The sequence below is a fragment of the Stenella coeruleoalba genome, assembly GCF_951394435.1.
Source record: "Stenella coeruleoalba genome assembly, chromosome: 11".
NCBI classification, from domain to species: Eukaryota; Metazoa; Chordata; class Mammalia; order Artiodactyla; family Delphinidae; genus Stenella; species Stenella coeruleoalba.
In genome coordinates this window covers 58405394-58427736 of record NC_137157.1, presented here as the reverse complement: position 1 = coordinate 58427736, position 22343 = coordinate 58405394, and the positions used below count along the sequence as shown (strand labels likewise).

General features: G+C 45.6%; 2 protein-coding genes across 8 annotated transcripts in view; one reads left to right on the top strand and one right to left on the bottom strand.

The window, feature by feature from the left end:
* Positions 1–46: 46 nt before the first annotated feature.
* GLS2 (glutaminase 2) lies at positions 47–13119 on the bottom strand. Of its 4 annotated transcripts, none has more exons than XM_079936365.1 (18): positions 12510–12774; positions 7947–8046; positions 7385–7506; positions 6638–6797; positions 6025–6104; positions 5777–5940; positions 5504–5562; positions 4174–4206; positions 3834–3892; positions 3232–3298; positions 3035–3085; positions 2637–2813; positions 1809–1940; positions 1603–1695; positions 1372–1433; positions 773–849; positions 420–483; positions 47–273 (listed from the first exon to the last, which is right to left on the bottom strand). In XM_079936365.1, exons 1-18 carry the CDS (start codon positions 12689–12691, stop codon positions 117–119), a joined length of 1839 nt encoding a protein of 612 aa, XP_079792491.1. In that variant the 5' UTR covers positions 12692–12774; the 3' UTR covers positions 47–116. The 4 variants fall into 4 exon arrangements, with proteins under 4 accessions (XP_079792491.1, XP_079792488.1, XP_079792489.1 ...); XM_079936362.1 differs by having other exon boundaries at positions 6638–6767; XM_079936363.1 differs by lacking the exon at positions 12510–12774 and adding an exon at positions 12273–12397 and having other exon boundaries at positions 6638–6767.
* A 143-nt stretch (positions 13120–13262) lies between these two features.
* Positions 13263–22343, top strand: part of RBMS2 (RNA binding motif single stranded interacting protein 2) — a 90840-nt gene continuing 81759 nt past the window's right edge. For 2 of the 4 annotated variants that reach the window (XM_079936372.1, XM_079936366.1), the window contains exon 1: positions 13274–13402. Coding sequence is in view for 1 of the 4 variants with exons in the window: in XM_079936371.1 (XP_079792497.1) it covers positions 13376–13402 (27 nt within the window). In the remaining 3 variants the exon portion in view is untranslated. Of the gene's footprint in view, positions 13403–22343 lie in introns of all 4 variants that reach the window. The other 2 variants (XM_079936371.1, XM_079936367.1) reach the window with 2 other exon arrangements.

Here is a 22343-nt window from a genome sequence, read left to right as displayed (position 1 = left end):
CCCCCCCCCCACCACCACTGAAGCAGTGCGGCCCTCTGTAGCATGTTTGGTGGTTATATGTTAAGTGTGTGGCCAGCTCGTGCTTCTCTTATGCAGGGACTGTGCATGCCCCATGCTCACACCATGCTCTCTAAGTTCTCTTTGGACAGGGCCTCAGCTGTTGCTTCAGCCTGAGTCTCAGATGGTGTGTATGAGTCCTGGTAATCTTGGAGCAGTTTAACCACCTCCAGGTGGTTGAACTGCACAGCATCATCCAGGGGGATGTTGCCCCACCTGAGAGGAGGAACAAAGACCATGATCAGGCAAAGAAGACATCAAGAGTGCCCTGGTTATATACATAACTGTGGTGGCTGGAGGGCCGTGGTGGAGAAGCTGCTGCCCACCTCCCTTCCCCCCACTTTCAGCTTAATCCTACTCACCTGTCCTTGACAAAAGGATTCACTTTGCAAGCCTCAATAAGGAATTTAACAACTTCAGTGTGTCCTAGGAATACAGGCAGAAGGAAAATGAGAGGGTATAGATCCTGACCCTTTTGGTGTTAACATTAGTACAGACCCTTGGCAGCTGGAGTCTGAACTAAAAGGGGAGGGGGGAAAGGCCTCTTCCCATTTTCGCTCCCTGCAGCACCCAATAAGAGCCTGCAAACTGAAGCACAGCTGGACAAAACTAGTTGCTGCCCTTGTAACCTTGAGGGCACATACAATGGGGGGTACTCTTGGTAGAAAAGAAAGGTCTTAGGATCTGCTTCCTCTCTTATTTAACCTTCAGATACCTTCAGCTGCAGCAACATGCAGGGCTGTGCGGGAGTCATAGTCTTTCTGTTCCATGTCCATGGCTGACAAGGCAAACCTGAGAGGAGTGGAAAGTAGCTGGAGTTACCCAGATCAGCCTAGAATCACTGGTATCCTTTCTGAAGTGGGGTCAGACTGGATGAGTTCCAGAAAAAGCAAAACAGAGCTTATACCAAGATCTGTAGACCGTGTACAGTCTGTGTTCTCTATCCAGATGAGACTGTTACTCCTACGTCAGAGAGATGGGAGTGTGATGGTTCCAGAAACATCACTGCCTACCTGTAGTAGGTGCCCAGTACATATTTGTTGATGTTGGTAATCCATTTGAGGCAGGGTCCTTACCAGCCTCCTAGGACTCTGCTTTTAACACCCAGGTTAATCATAACGGTGGCTACCATTAATTAAGTTCTTATCACATGGCAGTCACTGTACTTTTTTAAAAAAACTCATTTAAATGTAGTCTCTGACCATTCAGTCTGACTCTAAGGCTGAAGCACTTAACTATATTGCTATGTTGACGGCTAATGAGATCTCTGACCAGGAGTATTTTATTGTGTTTATTTGGTCAGAGTAGAAGTACCTTCGAAGAGCTGAGACATCTCCACTATAGGCAGCAAATAACAGGTTCACCACAGTTTTGTTCTGGAAAACAAATCATACCCACCTGAGATTAACTGTGACTTTGAACCCACCCATGCCCAGCTCTACCCTGTCGCCCTCCCCCATGGATGCTTAGCCAAGGGTTTTACTGAAGTGTTACGGAATATTGTCTTCTGAAATAGTCTTACAAGCCACCTGGGGTTTTCCTTACCCGAACTTCTCCTCCTTCACGCCGTGGGTCTAATTTCCGAGCGCAGTGCCTCAGGTTGTCATAGTTGTGGAAATTGAAGAGAGATACCAACTTCTAGGATTGTAAGGCAAAAAGATTGTTTACTTCCTCCCTGCACTTAGTAGGAGCTCAAAATTGCTTTATTTTCTCATTCAAAAATATTAAGTACTATATGCAAAGTGACTTACTTGGCAGAAGCTGACACCCCTATAGCTGTTCCCCAGCTTGTCCAGGGGAGGTGATAGACACATCATTCCCATGATATTGGGCACCACCAGGAGGATGGCTCCTGACACAGCTGACTTGGCTGGCAGGCCCACCTTGGGGACAAAGTTGGAACTGTGGATGAGCAAGAGGTGCCCCAAGTCTGTGTTAACAAGTTAGTCTATCCCAAATGACTTCATGGGCAAGGCCACAGCCATCTCAACCTATTGGCTTGTTAATTAGCTTTTCTTACTCCTGTCCTCCCCTGCCCCCTCTTAAATTTATGGCTTCAGTAAGGAAATATTTACTGAGTATCTACTCTGTGCCTGATGATGTGCTAGGACTAGGACAAGGTCTCTCAGTTAACTTACATTCTGGTGGTAGGACAGAGACAATAAATAGGTAAACAAACAAATAGACAAAAATAATCACAACTTATGATAACATGTTAGGAAAAAAGGAGGGTGCTGTGATAGAGAATGATGTGGGAGGGAGAGCCCAGTGGAGAGAGGGTGGTCAGAAAAGCCTCTCTTTGGAAGTGACATCCTGTATGAGACCTGGAAGAGAATCACCAGCCATGTGAGGGGCGGCAGAGGAGTGGTTCTGAAGTTGCACTGTCATGTGTTTATGTGTTTGAGGGACTTACTGTGTTTGACAAACTCCCCTAAGGATTCTTGGCCTAATTGCCCGGCTGGAAGTTAGTGAGTGAGAGGCAGGAACAGGTGTCCACCTCTCCACCTTCAGAGACTCGGTGTCCCCTTTTCTTGGCTCTGGGCTCATGGCAAATGGATGGCAGGGCCAGAAGCACTCACATGGAAAGCAAACTGGCCCGAGAGGTCATACATGCCGCAGGAGTGCATGAGGCTGAGGGTGTTGCGCACTGCTTCAGCGCTCAGCACGCTCTCGCCTGTGATGGGGCAGATCCCGCCATTGGCCAGGGTGGCTGCCATGACACTGCCTGATTCACAGGTCACCTCCACGGAGCACAGCTGTGGAGACGAGGCAGAGGTGAGGGTCCGGTGTGGACCTGAATGCTGTGCTCTGAGGTGTAGAGCAATGTTCTTGACATCCTGATCCTTCAGTAAGTTCCCCTGGTGTTTCTGAAGGATGCCAGAACCACTGGAGATGAGTATCCCTCTTGTGGGTCAGAGCAAGGAAGGCAGTGTGTCCCATTCCCTTGGCGCTGGGCTGAAGGGCGGCATCTGCTTACCTGGAAGTAGAGATCCAGGGCAGCCATCATGTCCACCCCTTTAGGAAAGCACTGCAAGGAAGAAGAGGGGAGAGCGTTTCTCAGGCCATCAGCAGCCCCTGTCACACTGCCAGGACCTCAGCCGAAGTCCCCAGCCCCCATCGCCCTTCCACCAGCCACAGAATTCCCAGGGACTGGGACCGGCCTCTCCCAGTTACCTTCTTTTCCTTTAGATAATAGCCGATGGCATAATTCCGATCCCCTGTTTCCTTCTCTGACTGGAATCTGAAGCAAACACCCAATTTAGTACTTGACATTTGAGGGATGGGTGTGAGGAGAAGGGGGAAAAATACCTTCCCTGAGAGAGACAGAACTAGATCACACATGTCAAACTAAATCAGCCCCTTTATTAATTCTCACACTTACAATGGAGAAAACTTCTGAACCTGAGAAAGCACTGGGTCCAGCTTTATTGTAAAGTGTGAAAAACAAAACCAAACCCAAAATGATCTAGTCATTTAGTCTAGGAAAATGAGGTTTTTGGCTTTGAGAGACTTGGCAAGAGAGGGCCCAGGTGCAAACTCTCACACTGTCTTTCTCATTAAGTACCAAATAGAAATGGAACAGATCCTTTTACAAAGCAAACAAATGTCCATGAAGGGGCTCAGAGGAAGCTGAAAGGCCAAGGTTCCCCTGGGATTTCTTCTTCCTAAGATTCTATCCTCCTCCTCCATTCCCCGCCCCCCACATACGTATACACACACACACTCAAACACACATCCCCACACACATTCAGCCAATCCTGTGAACAGGGCCTTACGTGGCATTGCTGAAACCCATGTATTCATTCCCAGCCATTTTATTCAGATACTGCAAGACCTGGAAGAGAAAAAGGGGCATGGGAGGCACCCCATGCGTAAGGACCCCTAGTAAACACATAGGCTGATTAACCCTTCTGCACTCCTCAGTCCTTATCCCAGCAGGGACTTCAGGAGGCTTTCTTCCCTCACGCCAGCAGATTCCTACACCTCTGGAAATAAGGCTTCTAGTATGGGCTGGTACACCATCAAAGTGGGGTTAGAGCCAGGCACTGGGGCAGCTGGAATGGACAACATGCCATGGAGAAAAGCAGCCAGGGGCTGAGCAGTGAGGGAACTTACAAAATCAAACTTCTCTGCTTTGTTACAGTCCATCTGCAAGGAGACAAAAAGAGATATCAGTATTCTAAGCCTAGGAGGATGACAGGGAGGGTCAGAAGGATGTAGTGGAGATAAAGTGTTAGACCGGTTTTGCTACTGGGTGTGTGTTGCATTTTACAATTTTTTTTTTTTTTTAACAACTGAGACTTTTTTATATCCATACATACCTAGTGATCTTAAAAAAACAAATCATTTAGATTTTATTATCAGGTAATGAGTACAGATAAGCTCACCCCAGCTATGAGTCTCACCCATCCCTGAGTCTCACTCTCATTTCCATTCTCAATGCCAACCATCATCCCTGACTCCCACTTTCATTTTCCTGATTCCAATCCTGTTCCCAAGCCCCACCCCTATTCCTGGTCCCCATCCTCATTCCTTACACCCCAGGCTGGAGGCTTCCTCTATCCTACCCCTGACTCCCATGGCCATTTCCAAGACTGGAGTGAGTGATGGGAATGGGAGGACGGTGTGTGTTGCATACATTATAATATTCAGTTATATCAATTATATTGATAACTGAAATAAAGCTAAAGATTTTAGCTAAGAGTCAAGTCAGTAGGGCCTGTTTAGATGGGAATGGGATGAGGCAGGCCCCAGATACAGGGCTGTAGATAGAGCTATCCCGGAGCAAGGGGAGAGCCTGAGCCTGGTCCATCCCCCTCCCCCCACCCCACAATTGCTTCCTGTACTCGTCAGCTATAGTGTCAACACCACAGGGACTCTGACACTTGGGTCCCTGGGGGGAGGGTTCCTAACACCACCTTCCCCAGGAAGGGTTGTGATTGGCTCTGGATTGTTGCTGCCCACACTGCTCTCAGGTTCTTGCTCAAGCCCTGGGAGACCTACAGCTGACAGGCTGGCCAGACACCCTTGCTCAAGGCCAACTCACAGCTCCAGGTGACGTGAATAGCTGCCCTGTTCTGGCCATTCACCCTTCTTTCCATGTGTCCCTCACCCACAAGTGGCCAATCAGTACCTAACAGAGCTGTCCTCCCCCTGTGTGTGGCATTTGGTCCTTCGTGCTAGGCTGGGGTCAGGACCTGCTCACTTCCCTCAGAGCCAGGAAGCTCTGGGCTCCAGACTCATGGGTAGGAGCTGGGATACAGTTCCATTTACTAACATCCTCAGCATAATTTGTGAGTCCCTGCTGTGTCTTCACTGCCTCCTGGGCACCCTCAAAGGAATCAAGTCCCCACCAATCTCCCTGGAGAGACAGGCAGATACGAGGGATATAGGAACAAGGGGGTTTAGAGAACAGTACCTTCCAGAAGGCTAGGGTGGCACTGACCTTGATCAGGGAGCTCACAACAATGGCACCAGCATTGACCATGGGGTTATGGGGGATTCCTGGGGAAATACAAACCACCCAGAGTCTTACCAGCCACTGAGCAAAACCTTTACCGCCTGCCCACTCTGTAGGGTAAATGGGAAAGATCTCTTTGCTGGGGAGGATGGAGTGACAGAGCTGATCAGGAAGGGCAGAGAAACACACACCCTTGGGAGGAGGGTAGGGTAAGAAGGGGGCATCTGTGAGTCTGGTCTGAGCCCAGGGAGTGCTCACCTTCCTCATTGAGGGAGAGCTTATTGTAGCGCAGGCCGCTGGGCTCCTTGCCCACGAACTTGTGCACGTAGTCAGTGCCTAGGGTGCTTATGGAGATGGCATAGGTGAGGGGCTTCACACAGGACTGCAGGCAGAAGGGGATCTTTGTGTGGCCCACGGAGTGCCTGGAGGCAAGCAGGTGCCATGAAAGGGGTCGGACTATGCTCTGCCCATGTGCCCTGCCTCCCCTTCCTCACCCAGCATCTCACCGCTGACCGTCCACAGTGCACAGGGAGACGCCCCACAGATCTGGATTTGACTTGGCCAGCTGAGGGATGTAGGCCGCCACCTGGGTATGAGTGGGTAGAGAAAACAGAGACAGGATGAAGACATGGATGTGGAGAGGGGGAACAGAGCTGAGGTTCGGGTCAGGAGAATCTTTTAGATAAAAGCTAAAATTCTGTCTTCTGCAAGACAAACAGGGTTCCCTCCTGCCTGTTGTTCCTAGAGACACCCAAGCCTTAAGTCCTAGAAGGCCTTGTATTTCTGCAGCCCCACTCCTATAGAGATGGCAGTAAAGCCCATAGAAGGTATAAAGAGAATTCTGGGGTCAGCTTCCCTTTTCTGCTCTTAGGCTTAATTACCCTGTAGGTCTCTTTCAAAGTTCTATTGAATCCTTATGTCAGCTGTCTCCATAAAAACTTCAGATTCCCTCACCTGTTCTAGAAATCACAGGTAAAATACATAAAGCCCTTGTCCCCATTTTTAGAGGTTCTGCTTCTCATCACTCATCCACTGGATTCCCAGCCCCAGGAAATCTCTGAGAAGCAAGGTATATCTGGTCCAGAGCCCTTGCCCATCCCTCAGTCCCCTGGCCCTCACTTTGCCTCCAGTGAGCTCTTTGGCATCCTCAAAGATGCGGTCCACATGGCTCGTGAACTCCTCAAAATCAGGAATGACGAACTTCTTTCGGAATGCCTGGGTCAGGAGCACAATGTTCCTGCTCACACACCTGGATCCCAGACACGATTGGGTTAGGGGGCTGGAGAGATGCAGCTGTGACTCACTCTGGAGCCATGGAAGTTGGGAATGAAGAAAGTGTGAGTGGTCATTGGGTTTGGGACCAACAGCTGTGTAACCTTTGGCATATCACTTGATCTTTCTGGGTCTTAAGTTTCTATGCCTCTAACATGAGGGGTTGTAATGATATGTAAAGATATTCCAAGACACAGTGTCTTGGGATAGGAGAAAAAATAAATACCTGAATAATATGTATGGTAGGTCATCTTTATATTTTAAATCTTAAATTATACAAGTATGTTTACATATATTCCTATATATATATGTAAATGCTTAGGACATTATCTAGAAGATATCTACTAATCTGTTAACAACGTTTACTTCTGGGAAAAGGGACAGGGATGGGGAGAGAGGGAAAGGAGAACATGTATTTCTCTGTTGCTTGAACTTTTACAATACGTATAGGCATATATATGTGTTACTTGTGTAATAAATAAGTAATAAAGTTGAGGGGTTGAATTATCCAATCCCCAGTATCCCTTCCTGCTGTCAAAGTCTGTGTCCAAAGAACTGCTTTGAGAGCAGTGCCCTTGTTTCCGGGGCCCTCACTTTCGGAAGAGATCTCGGTCCAAGAGGCCACCACTGCTGGTCTCTCGAACCATGCGGCGCATCTGGCTCATGCAGTCCCGGAGCCGGGGATCTGACGTCTGCAGTCCAGTGGCCTTCAGTGCCTTCAGGGGAAAGGAGCCTGGTAAGGTCAGCTACAAGGACAATAATCTAATCCTAATCATTTTTCCCAATGGATAACAATTAACTCAACCCCAACTACTACAACAGGTGGAAGAAATGGGTTTGCAGACCAAGAAAGGATGGAATATAACAGTTTTGAAGGCTAATAGGGGCTTCCTGCCCTTTTTCATCAAGGCAGCTGGTTTCTGAACCCCTTGGGTCAAAGTCGCAAACCAAAAAGATGGGCTGAGTCAGAGGGTTGAATCATCCCACCTGGGGCAGGGATGGGATTGCCTCATCAGCCTAGGTATCTGCTATCATCAGCTATTCTTCATCCTCATGAAGCAACCCATTAGCTGCCCTGTACTTGTCCTACCTTCCTTTCCCCAGTTTCCAGAGATCCTAAGGGATCAGTGTTCTGAGCAGGTAGAGAGGAACTTACAGTAGTGAACTTGTGGATAGGGATTCGTTCCTGTCCCTCAGCAATAGTGTAGAAGAGCAGATCACCCAGACGGGACAGCATGCCACTCTCTGACGAATCACTGTTTGGGGGCAAACACAGGGGAGGAGGACAGGAACCTGAGAACTCCTCCCTGCTCCTCCTCCTAGAACAAGGGCTTAGCAGCAGGTAGGTGTCCTCAGTCTACACCTTCTCCCTGAACCATCTGATCTACCCCTATAATTCCAACCTTCACATCGGTCCTGAGAAGTCTTAAATCCTATTCTCTTTCTTTTGTTCCTAAACTTCAGACATTTATTTCTAGTTGCCTTCTAAATACTTCCATTTCTAGATATCCCATAGGCACTGCAGACTCAACATGTCCAAGCCTGAGATCATCTTGCCTCCCTCCCTCTGCTCCTCCTCTTGTGATTCCCATTTGGATTAATAGTGTTACCACTTACCCGGGGGCGGGGGCAAGCCGGAAATGTGGAATCATTTGGATAATTCCCATACCTTACATTCATAACCAACATTGGATGAATCTACCTCCATAATGTCTCTCAAATCCACCCTCTTTTCTTCTCTTCCCCTGTGCTAGCATGGTGTTGTAGAAAGAACCAGTTTGCCTTTAATAGCTGTGATCTTAATATGGATAGTAAGTCAGGTTATTTAATAAAGCTGAACCTGTTTCCTCATCCCTAAAATGAGGGTTTAACATCTGCTTCACATGGGTGATGTGAGGTTTAATTTAAATGCCATTCCATGAAAAACCATCTTTCACAAAGTAGATGCTCAGTAGCTCCTTGTTGTCTGTTACCTATCTGCTCCTACACTCTCTTGACTTGCAACCCACCTTCCACAATGTGCCAGTTATCTTTCTAAAACTCAAATATCATTTCTCTACTCAAAAACCTTTGATAGCTCCCCAGTGCCTACAAAATAAGTTCTTATTCCTTGGTATGGCATTCAAGGCTCTTTAAAACCTGTCAATATTCCTTTCCTATTCTCCACTATGCCCCCATACTCCAGTTATGCCAGGTAATAAATAGGTGGCCTAGGCACTGTCAGGCTTCCTGGCCCTTGTTGTTTACACTGAAACTTCTGCATGGAAAGACCTTTTCCTCCTTCACCTGCACAGTCCTGCTTATCCCTCAAGGTCCAGATCAAATGTTACTAACTCTGTAAAGCCTTTCCCAAACTTCTTGATTTTGCTTATGCTGCTGGTATGACACAACATACCATCTTATTGACAGAAGACAATCGCCCTTGCTCCACTGTTATGTCTTCGTGTTTTATACATCTTTGTCTTCCTAGAACTGAGCAAAGTCCCTAGCACACTACGGATCTTCAATAAAGAATCACCAAGTTACATTTCTAGGAATACCCCTGTTCCCTAAAGTATCTCTCTCACTGGATTATAGCACCTAAAAATACAGGTACTAAAGATTTTTGATCTTCAAGATTTCTTCTATTAATATGTTAACAGATTTAGAGGAATTATTTTATCAGCTCATTCCAAATATGATAACTATGAGATTAGACCCTTCAAAACCCTTAGATCCAACAATTTGACTTCCAGGTATTTACCATATAAGTGTATTCACGTACCTACAAGGTAACATATTCACAGTCATTCATTGCATTGTTAGTAATAGTAACACTGGAAACAACCTAAATGTGCATCAACAGGGAACTGGTTAGGTAAATTAGGGTATATTCATATGATGGAATATTATGCAATGTAGAAAAAAGAAATGAGGGCGTGCTTTAAGTATTGATATGGAATGATCTTTAAGATGTAATATTAACTAAAAGAAGAAAGCTGTAGAACAGCGTTTATAGTATATGGTACTATTTATGCTTAAAAGGGAACATATATATGTATGTTTTTTCAGGCACAAAATATTTCTGGAAGGATATATAAGAAACCGGTAAGACTGATTTAGCTCCCTCTAGGGAGATGAAGCAGGTGCTGGGCAAAAGAAGCAAGAGGGATGCTTCCCACTACATATCTTTTTATATATTTTGAATTTTGAATCATACAAATATGTACATTTTACCTAATGGATATGATATATTGATATATGATTATGAATATATTATCTATTGAAACAATGCATTTAAAAATAAAAAGCCTCTCAAGGAACTTGGCATAGACTAGGCATGTGTGTGTTTTGGGCCAGGAGGAATACCAGGAGAGGGGGAAGTTCTTCTGTTTCTGAAGAAATCCAGTTGTTATAATGAGGCTGGTGCCTATAGGGAGGAAAGGATCCATGTGGTGGCAGAGGAAGGGAGGAAAAAGCTATCTGAGGAATAACTCAAGAAGGAAAGTACGCAGGAATATTTTGAGGCCAGGTCTCCTTGCCTGGAAAATGAAGGAAGACAGGAAACAATGCCACACGGCTGAATGTATCACAAGCATTTAAAAAAAAATTGCATACCCTTTGACCAAGATATGGATTGATCTGCAAGATAATGTTGGGGGTGGGGTAAGGTGCAGAATAATATGTATAGTATGATACCATTTGTAAAAAGTGGAAATAATATCATCATATATTTGCTGATATATGCATAAAATATCTCTAGAAGGTTATACAAAATATCAGTGACATGTCTCTGGGGAGCAAAATTTCCTAGGAATTTAAGAAATAATTGAACAAGTGCATAAGAATATGGAGTAACCAAATTGAAGACTGGTTAAATAAACTGATACCTCATACAATGGAATCTTAAAATGGCAGCCATTAAGATGACATCATGCATGCCCACATTAAATCATATTAACAGCTGTTCATAAATGGGAAATATAGGCTACCAAAGAATAAGAATACTATGATCCTATTTTTGTTCAATTTTATATATACATATAGAGTATATATATGGGTTTAAATCATGGATAGATATTAAATATGGATATATGGTTCCCTCTAATATTGGGATCTTGATTTTCTTCTTGATACTCTATTTACCTGGTTCTTTAATAATTAGAAATAAAGTTAAATATTAAAGAAACAAAACAGTAACCTAAATAACAGGGCATTTTCTCTTTGCTGCCCTCCTTATCCACCAAGAACACTTCCCCTCATGGTGTCACACTCCCAGAACCCATCCCCCTCCATGCCCTCAACTCCTGCCCAAAGGAGCATTGGTCCAAGGCCTTTACCAAGAAGTCCCTGGGAGCACAGGCAGCAATAGGCAAGAGGATTAAGGTTCCTAAAAACAATTCCAATTGTAAATCAACTATAGGCCAATTAAAACAGCAACAACAAAACAAACCACTTCCATCACCTGACACTACAGGGTAAGGAAGGGTGTGTGTGGAGGAACCAGGGATGCTTCTTGCTCCCCATCCCACAGAAGGTGTGAGGGTGAGGGAGGTTAAGCCTTTTCTCTAACCCACCACCATTTCTCCCAAGGTGATTATTTGGGAAAAGTCAGGATGGAGAGTAGACCAGGAGAGAGAGGGTTTATTCTTTAAAATTTAAACATTTTGTGTCTCCTTGAGAAGAGGCTGATGGAAAAGTACAGCATAATAATAATTCTCATTAATAATAAATAGATAATACCTTATTGGATGTTACCTATCCAGGACAGGGACTCCAGTGGTGGTGAGGTAGAGGACAGAGCAGTCTGTCTGGCTACTTTAATTATGGTGTGCATGTCTTTCTGAATGTCATCAGTAGATATCAATGACAAGGGAGATGGTCCATTTCCTGTTCCTGCTATAAAAAAGCAGGGGCTACTTGGATAGTGTCTATGTTGGCTTCTGGAGAGGACAAAATTCCCTGCTCAGCTCCGTTTCTGCGTCTCGAAGAAGCTCAGCCACCAAGTGTTCCAGGGTGGTGGGGGAGAGAGGTGCAGCCTCTCGGGCAGAGTAAGAACCCAAGGGAAGAGAACCCCTTAAATCAGGGAGCCGCCTGAGCAGCACATAAAACGGCTCTGACTGGCTCTGGTTTGGGAGATCTGCGTCTTATGATTCTCCCCCCCCATTATAAAGATTTTCCTCCTTCAAAAACCAATCGGAGAACCACCCTTATTCTACAGATTAGGGAGCCCTGATAACGTACACACCCAACACATACGCAAGTATCTGCGCACCAGTAACACACGAGCATCACACACGCCGAAACACAGATCGACCACACACAGACCCAAGAACACTGGGACTCTAGGCAGGCTGTTCTATACCCACGCATCCCCTAATATACACACGAGGACAGGGGAGAGAAGGAGGATTAGGATGGGCGGTGCGCACACAGCCCTGCACTCAGACACGCGCACCAAGCAACACTCCGCACCCACCTGCGCTCCCAATTAAGTACGCACCTTGGACAGGCACCATCCCGAGGACCGACCTGCCCAAACGCCTTGCCGGGCGGACGGCACGTTACCGCCCGAGCGCGGCGGACCCAAAGCCCCAAATCTAAAGGAAAAGGCATCGCAGGCCAGTAAGCGAGGAGAGGAGAAGGGAGATGCGAAGCGCTCCTTGAGGAAGGGGACTCGGAAGCTAGTGGGAACGACAGTGAGAGTGCCTGTCCTCTGCCCCTGTCCCGCGAGCCTTACTGATCCTGATGCTGCGGCTGGTGGCTGTGTGGCGTCTCCCTGCCCTGCGCCGCGGCCTCACTGAGGTGGTGCCAGACGCCCCCGCCAAGGAGGGGGCTCCGGCTCAGGTGACCCCAGCCTCCTCGCCGGCAGTAACTGCCGGCCCCGCTCAGCGCATTCTGCAGAGCCTTGATGGAGCGCATCCCCCCAGCGCGCCGCCCGCTCGGCCAGAGCTCCCAGGGCTTCTGAGCGGTGGTCGGAGGGAGGGGCGGAGGAAACGCGGACCACGTGGGGCGAGCTAAGCAACGGAGTGCCGGACCTGCGGGGTGGAGAGGTGAGACCCGGTAGGTGGGGTTGGAGCAGGAGGAGGGGCCGGTCCCTACAAGGCTCGGTACACTGCCAGGTGCACCCAATCCTCGCCTAGACAAGGCGTCGATGTGGAGTGCACGCGATAGGGAACACAGAGCGCAGGGTGTCTAGTGGCTGGTGAGAAGTGGGCGGTGCCTGAGAGTTGGGATGGACAATGCCCAGGCCCAATCATGAGAAAGTAAAAAACTTGGGGGCGGAGATAAAACGAGGCTACCCAATGAAAGCAAGGCGGTGGGCCGTCCACAAAAATCCGGCGGATTCCTCCGCGTTCCGGCTCGCTGCGGCCCGCCGTGCGTGCAAGCGCCGAGGGCGGGAAAGCTGAGGTGGGGCAGTTGTGAAGGCGGAGGACGCGGCGGCGTCAGAACGATGGAATTCTCGGAAAGAGGGGAAAGCGGTACCTCTCTACACTCGGATAAGAGTGAGCCCTGCTCAAGAGGCCTCTTAGTGACCTCCGATATTCGAAGTCCAAAACCGGCCTTCAGTATCCGGCCTTGTAGCGCGGCGTGGAGGCCCAACGAATGCCTTGTTTCCAGCACGCGGTGTTGGTGAGTGAGGAGTCATGTGGCAGGAAATTACCCCGACCAGAAACAGCGCCCAGGAACTTCAGTGAGATCATGAGGCGGGGGAAAGGTCATCCTGGGCTGCTAGGGTGCCTGGGTTCTCGTTTTACCTCTGCCAATTATTTGGTGTCTGTTTAAGACTTAGGTGTCCTTAACTCTGAGGCCTTAAACATTTTATAAGCCGTTAGGTGTCCCCTAAATTTTAGCTAATTTAATTGCTTGCCTCTGTATTCCTCACAGGCAGAAAAGATGTACAAAAAGAATTTTGAAAACTAAGCACATTCGGGAATTTTATCATTTGCAACTAGGAGAACATTCACCTATATCTTCACAGCATCCGTATTTAGTAGGAGCTCATGGAAATAATAGCTGTTATGGTTTGTCAACCACTTTATATAGTGTGTCTCTCCTTCTTACCAGAGACCTAAAGAATAGTTATTACTAGTCCCATTTTGAAGATGAGGAAACTAAGACTCAGAAATTAAGACTTTTTCTTTTTTTAATATTTATTTATTTATTGGATGCATCAGGTCTTAGTTGCAGCATGTGGGATCTTTTGTTGCAGTGCGCGGGCTTCTCTCTAGTTGTGGCGCAGGGGCTCAGTTGTTCCCCGGCATGTGGGATCTTAGTTTCGCCACCAGGGATCCAACCAGCGTCCTCTGCACTGCAAGATGGATTCTTAACCAGTGGATGACCGGGGAAGTCCCAAGACTTTTTTGAATAAGATAACCCATCTAATAAGTACCAGAGTCAGGAATCAGACCCAAGTCTCTGACTACAAGGCTCTCTCCATCATGCAGCTCATCCCAAAATTAACCACTGAATTATTCCAGTTGCTCCTAAAGGAAGCATTTACGTCGAAGCAGTATAATACGGTACTGAGAATTGGCTAGAGGCTGGCTGTATCACAAAATGTCACTTGCTTTTCTTTTTGTTTTTGGATTAAAATGAGCATCAAGGGTAACTGTGGGAAAAGAAATATCAAAACGATACTCTGGTGTGTTCTGTGGAAAGGCAGTTCTCCTTTGGCTTGGTTAAGGTCAGAGGGTTTATTTAGTTTGAAACCAGGTAGAGTGACCTTCCTTTTGTTTTTGTTTGTTTGTTTTTCCCTTCTGTAGTTATTCCTTATCTGCCCTATCCATTCTCCTATAGGTAGGACTCTTAATTCAGGGACTCCAGCTTACCCTGGCTGCCTTATTAATGGCTTTGCCCATTACTTCTTTAAGAAAGTTCTGGGTCTTAATACTTAGTATAAATGTGAGCCAGCATTAACTTTTCCAAATGTAGTAGGCTAATCTTATCCTTGTTTCATAGGAATGTTATATCTCTGAAGTTTTTTGAGCTGTCACGAGAAAGATAACATGTGTTAGGGAATTTCTAAACATTACCCAGGTGTTTGCTTCCTTTTATTTCCTACCCCTGCTTTTTTGAATTAGCTTTAATTATAATCAGTAACAAGTTCCTCACTCTTTTTCTTCCCAGGTCTCTCTGATAGTAGGAACTGGTTGGGCAGTGAAGAAAGTCTGCCTGTAGAAGGGGAGGTTCTTTGCATAGAGATCTAGCACTTTGACCTTTGGACTGATTCTTCTTCCACTATAACATTGCTACTTTTGTATGAGGATGGAGGGTGAACCGGTGACTTGGGAGGCCCACAGCATTGTGTAAAGTATAAGATATTTAAGAACAAGTTTGTCATCCCAGGTGGTTAGAGTTTGGCAATGTTAAGTTCTTTTTTTTATTTCTGATTTGAAAAGGTCCTATCCAGTTAAATCTTTGCAAAAGTACTAGCCAGCTGTGACATGGCCAGCTAAACCTGAAGCTTTTCATAAGCTTTCAGGTATCTCTAACAGTAGGTTTTTAGGCCAGTCCCTTGTTGTGCTAGAGTTTTGTGGTGTATGGGGAAGGATTTTGAATTTTTAAATCAGAAAAGCTATATCCTCTGTGGTACAAAATTGGAAACTTGATGCTTATGTTTGGAGGATGTATGTTTGTTATGATTTACAGACTGTCATTTGTTCTACTCTTTAGATTGTAGTTAGAATCTAAATTAGTCAGAGTGAAAGATTATTTCACATAAGTTATTTTTTTCATTAGCGTTTGTTCTGCAGAAGTTACTCTTGGTGCACATTCCTTCCTGCCTTAGTTTCTCCATTTGTAAAAGATAATCTTGTCTTTTACTGGGTAAAATATAAGTACTGGGAGCTCTGACATAATCATCTTCAGTTCATTCAATGAATATTTATTCATTGGCCTATAGTGTGCCAGGCCCAGTGCTAGGAAATACAGAAATTAAAAACAAAAAACCAGTTTCTGATTATTGGAAGAAATGAGAAAGCCAGTGTTTAAAATTCCTAATGAAAAATGCTGAGGTGAAGAGATATGAAAAAGGAAGTAGAAAGAAGGGGCATCTAACTAGGCTCGGGGTGAAGGGTAGCTAAGATAAAGGGGGAGGGGCATCAAGGGAGGTTGGGGGATTGGAGCCAACTCTTTTTCTTTTTCCCATTCATGGATGGGTTTTTTAAACCCACTTTTTAAAAAAATTTTATTTTATTTATTTATTTTTGGCAGCATTGGGTCTTCGTTGCTGCACGCGGGCTTTCTCTAGCTGCGGTGGGTGGGGGCTACTCTTTGTTGTGGTGCTCAGGCTTCTCATTGCGGTGGCTTCTCTTGTTGCGGAGCACGAGCTCTAGGCGTGCGGGCTTCAGTAGTTGTGGCGCACAGGCTTAGTTGCTCCGCAGCATGTGGGATCCTCCCGGACTAGGGCTCGAACCTGTGTCCCCTGCATTGGCAGGCGGATTCTTAACCACTGCGCCACCAGGGAAGCCCTAAACCCACTTTTATTCGTTAATTGTAAGTAGTACAGATATTCCAAAAATATAAACAGACACTTAATGGCGTCCTACATTTCAAGTGTTGGTTTTTTTTAAATTTTTATTTATTATTTATTTTTAGTTTTGGCTGCGTTGGGTCTTTGTTGCTGTGCGCGGGCTTCTCACTGCAGTGACTTCTCTTGTTGCAGAGCACGAGCTCTAGGCGTGCGGGCTTCAGTAGTTGTGGCCCACGGGCTCAGTAGTTGTGGCCCACGAGCTCTTGAGCGCAAGCTCAGTAGTTGTGGTGCACGGGCTTAGTTGCTCCGCGGCATGTGGGATCTTCCCTGGGCCAGGGCTCGAACCCGTGCCCCTGCATTGGCAGGCGGATGCTTAACCACTGCGCCACCAGGGAAGCCCCTCAAGTTTTTGAATACAACAAGTTTATCAAACCATGAACCTGTGAGCAAGGTAGTCAGAACCCCACAGCCCAGTCACGTTGGGAAGCAGATCTCCCCCACCCTCCAAACGGTATCTTGAAGGGGGTTACGTGGCACGACATGGAACATGTAAAATCTGAGATACTACAAGCAAAGAAGCTCACGGGGCGCAAAGAGGAGGGTCTGCTCCAGGGGCAAACCCCACAGCAGTACAGGAATGGTGCAGGGGGCCAGACCCCTGCCTTCCCTCCCCTGCTTGAATGCAAGTATTTACCAGTATTAAAATAAAAGGACAAAACTAAAACCCCATTTTACAAAAAAGGCGACTGAGGGGCAGTAGTGGCAAGTAACCGACTGAAGACCTGAAGGGGAAAACAGGCTTACTTTCCACAGACACTTGACCTTTCTGGGACATGGGATACAGGACAGCCTTACGGGGGGGTTGCCTTATTGAATGAGGCCTCATGAACAGGGTAGGGGTAGCAAAACAGGACGGGATCCATTTCCCAGGGAATGACTGCCTTTAGACTTCCCATGCTTTTAGCACAGAGAAGTTTCTGCGCCACTGTTAACAGGTGAATTTGTAAAATGGTCAAAATCTTTGGGAGGCAGGAGGGAATTAAACAGAAGGTCCCAGGTTAACTGAAGGCAAATTTACTCAACCTCGCTATAGTAAGGGACCCATGGACCTACAGTGTCCCCTCTACAATGTGCAGAGTGGAAACTCTGACCCTTTCCAAATTGGTCCTGTGTCCAAAGCTCCCCCTATGAGAGGGACACGAACATCAGGCTTTTGATTTAGAAGCCCAATCAGAGAGACACACTGTGTCCCTGAAGAGGCACCTTAAAGAACTGAACCTGGCAGGTGGGCAGATTCCTGGCACGGTGTGAACTGGGGTCGACCAGGCCTGGTGGCCTATTGCTTCCCGAAGACCAGCCTCAAACAGGAAGGGCTGGTAGGAAACCCCGGAAGAGATCCTGGGGTGAACTGGCTCTCTCTCAATCTTGCCTTCCTCCAAAACTGAGTCTGGCCTGATTCCTCTAAGGAGCACGTCTTGCAGTCATCTCTTGCCCCTAACACACTGTGAAACTGGAGACCAGAAGGTGCATAATGACTTCAGGCTGGCTCTGGTCCACACTGATGGACCCTGCTTAGACCTATTTGGCTGAGCTGCCTCTCCAGGGAAGGGAGGAGAGGGTGAGTGGGGGTGTGGCATTTCCGGTGAGGAACTGCGTGGGGGCAGGGCAGGGTTCTGGCGAGAACGAGGCCTATGGAGCCAGGCTTCATGCAGAAGCAGCGGGGACACTCCCACCAAGCCATGCTGGGCTCTGGTCATGAGTCCCTTGGAACACTTGGACAAGTCTGATAGGAAAGCGGGTGGCACCAGCTCTTCCTTCACCTGGAGGCAAGGAGACCCAAAGCAGGGCAGAAAGGGGCCTCGGAACTGGATCAGCTTAGAGCCTCTTATTGCTTATTTAGTCAGAAAAGCATAGCTGGACCCCATGGCAGATTTGGCCCAAGGGCTAATCCTTAGGATGGGGCTTGGGAGAGAGGTCCCTCCTGCAATATTAGGATAGAGGCCTAGGCCAGGGCCTTAGAATCAGAAGCTCCCACTTTCCTTCAGGAGGTGTCGCTCCTGGCCAGCCCTGGAGCCCTCTTCCCCTACATGCATGAAGCAGGATCCCACAGGCACCAGGGAATGATGCCTGGGAAATGATCACATGGGCTTTGGGGACCCTGTTCTACTCATGTGACACCAAAGGGAAAGACAAAGCCTCACAACCTTGGGACAAGGAGGGGAGGTGGCATCACAATGCTAGAGAAGGATGCTAGGCGCTCAGAACGCCACGCTGCTGCTCCACCACCTGGTCCCGGCTAGCTCCTCACACTGCCCTAGTGTGTGGCCAGTCTGAAAAGGATAATGGGGGTAAGTCCTGAGTGGCCGGTGTTCTTGCACCTGAAGCAACTTACAAATGCTTTGTGACATCTGCCTCCAGGGAAAACAGAGAGGGGGATAGGAACCCCTTCCCACCCAAGGGAGGGAGGGGAAGCCATGGTTAAGGCAGTGATGCTGAACTGAGGCTTCCTCTGGGGGATCCCTTGTGTGGAGCCAACTCATAAAGGTTGAGAGATGTTTGCAGGCACATAAGGAGAAAGGTGTTCCAGACAGAGAGCTCTGCAAGAACAAACATCATGAGAGGAACAGTTGAGGGACTCTAGATGAGTTTGGTTGGAGTGAGTTTGGTTGGGAGTGAGAATATGTGGACCAGTGAAGCTGAGGATATACTGGGGGCTGCATTATGAAGAGTTTTGAATACTGTGATAAGAATATTCAGCCACAGCCTAAAGGCAACTCCATAGTAAACCTTCTTTTAAAGCTCCTTTCATTTAAACTTACCATCCCATTGCTTCATAAAGAAGCCCTCAATTTGCCTGCCATTACACTCATAACCAACATCTATCTCTTCAGATACTATTTAAGAGGACTCCTTCCTCCACTCTCAGGTTAATCTCTCTACTTACTTTGCTCTATTTTTCAACTTCTTCTGATGACTCCATCATTCAGCATTTAAATATGCTCAAGACTCTGCCATCTTAAGAAACAGCCACTATATTTTGACTCTTTTTGTGTGTGATTAAATTAAAATATATTTCAGTTAAGTAGCTTTATGCAATTCAGATTTTCCATCAATATTGCTTTTTTTTCTTTTTTTAAAATTTGAGATATAATTGATATATTTTTACTCTTATCTGTATTCCTTCCATCACCAAGTTTTTTGAAAAAGTTGTTACACTTACCACTTCTTTATGCTCAGTTATTATTTATTATGGTGAAACTAAGCTGATGCTGCCATTGTGTTGCTTTAGGCTCATAGGCTTTAAGGGATTCAGTGGAGTTGAAAGTTTAAATAATAATTCATCAAGGTCAGCAAATAGATTAATATGTTTAAAAACTCCTAAGACATCATTAGTTAAGCACGTGTATTGGAATAAGATTTTTTTTTTTTTTTTTTTTTTTTTTTCGGTACGAGGGCCTCTCACTGTTGTGGCCTCTCCCGTTGCGGACGGAGCACAGGCTCCGGACGCGCAGGCTCAGCGGCCATGGCTCACGGGCCCAGCCGCTCCGCGGCATGTGGGATCTTCTCGGACCGGGGCACGAACCCATGTCCCCTGCATCGGCAGGCGGACTCTCAACCACTGCGCCACCAGGGAAGCCCTAAAAATTTTTTTTTTTAACTTTTTATTTTATATTGGGGTATAGCCGATTAACAATGTTGTGATTGTTTCAACAGAATTTTTATTATTCAGCATATAAGCTCAAGCAGGGAAAAAATATAGGTCATAAAACTTATCAATTAGCCAACTCATTAATAGGACCATTTTCTTTTAAAATTTTATTTATTCATCTGGTTCAAAGTTCAAAAGGTACAAATGGGCATATGGTGAAGTCACCCTCCTGTTTCTGTTTCCTAGCTACCCACTTCCCCTTTCCAGTGGCAAACGTTGTTATTGGTTTTCTATATATCCTTCCAGATATATTTTATTCATGTCTAAGCAATTATATTTTTCCTCTTTTACACAAATGGTAACATAATATAAGCACTGTTTTATATTTTTCCTTAAAATTTTTTTTTTTTTACTATACATCTTAGAGAACCTTCCAAATCAGTGTATGATGTGCTTCCTTTTATGGCTATGTAGTATTCCATTGTCTGGATGTATCATTATTATTTAAAAAATCCCCTATTGGTGAATATTTGTATTGTTTTCCATCTTTTGTTATTATTAGAATGACTTCATTTCCTGGTTTGTTTAGGACAGTCTCAGCTATGCCAATTGTCCCAGCTTAAATTTTTTTTTTCTTTATTGGAGTATAATTGCTTTACAATGATGTGTTAGTTTCTGCTTTGTAACATAGCGAATCAGCTATACATATACATATATCCCCATATCTCCTCCCTCTTGTGTCTCCCTCCCACCCTCCCTATCCCACCCCTCTAGGTGGTCACAAAACACCAAGCTAATCTCCTTGTGCTATGCTGCTGCTTCCCACTAGCTATCTGTTTTACATTTGGTAGTGTATATATGTCCAGCTTAAATATTAATAGTGTCCCTTTCTCTTATAAAAGTGTCCCGATTTGGACAAAACAAAACAATTTATTTTATGGTTACCTTAGCTAATACAATGCTGCAGTGAATAAGATTATATATCCAGTTCCCTTTGCAAATATAACTAAGTTGAATCCTAGAAGTAGAATTGCTGAGTCCAAGAGCCCGCATGCAACAACGAAGACCCAACGCAGCCAAAAATAAATAAATAAATTTATTAAAATAAAAAGGTCTATACATTTGTAATTTTGATAGATGTTGCCATATTGCCTTCCATATTGGTCATACCATTTTCCAGTCTCACCAACAATCAGAAGAGTACTTGTTTTTCCACCCTTACCTCAGTTCATTATCACTTTGTTATTTTTATTTATTTATTTATTTATTTATTTATTTATTTATTTATTTATGGCTGTGTTGGGTCTTCGTTTCTGTGCGAGGGCTTTTTCTAGTTGCGGCAAGTGGGGGCCACTCTTCATCGCGGTGCGCGGGCCTCTCACTATCGCGGCCTCTCTTGTTGCGGAGCGCAGGCTCCAGACGCGCAGGCTCAGTAGTTGTGGCTCACGGGCCTAGTTGCTCCGCGGCATGTGGGATCCTCCCAGACCAGGGCTCGAACCCGTGTCCCCTGCATTGGCAGGCAGATTCTCAACCACTGCGCCACCAGGGAAGCCCATCACTTTGTTTTTTAATGTTTGTTTTTCCAATAGGTATAAAATGCTATCTCAGTGTTTGTTTTTTTTTTTAGTGTTGTTTTTATTTTACTTTTTAAAAATTACCAATGAGGTTGAGCATCTTTTTATGTGTTTAAGAACCATTTGTGTTTCCGTTTTTATGAATTATTCATGTATTTTCCTATGTTTTTGTTGGATATTAGCCTTTTGTGAAATGAGTTGCATACATTCCTCCTCCTCCCAGTTTATCATTTGACTTTTGGTTTTCCTTTTGCAGTTTTGCCATGTAGGAATTTTTTATCTTTACGTAGTCAGATTTCTTCATCTGTATTTTCTATTCAATGAATATCAAAATCCATTATTCAGCTGGAATCACGTGTAATCTTTGATTTCCTCATCCTTCAGATCCTATAATAGGTCTCAAATCCATCTACTTCTCCCCATTCTTACTATTCTAGTTAAGCTTCTTAATTCAGTTCTCCCTCCCATCAATTTCACTCACTTCTATTCTTAACAGCATAGCCACAAGTGATCTTTCAGAAATGCAAATCTGGTTACGTTGTGTTTTTATGGAACCCATTGATGATTTCCCAAATCTACCATAACTTAAAATATAGAGAAAAATGAATGGGGAAAAAAACAAATGAGAGATGAGGACACTTAGCAAATGTAGATTACTCTTTTTTTAAAAAAAGATTTATTTATTCATTTTATAATTTTTTATTTTTGCTGCGTTGGGTCTTTGTTGCTGTGCGCAGGCTTTCTCTAGTTGTGACGAGTGGAGGCTACTCTTCACTGCAGTGCGCAGACCTCTCACTGCGGTGGCTTCTCGTAGCGGAGCACGGGCTCTGGGTGCATGGGCTTTAGTAGTTGTGGCGCACGGGCTCAGTAGTTGTG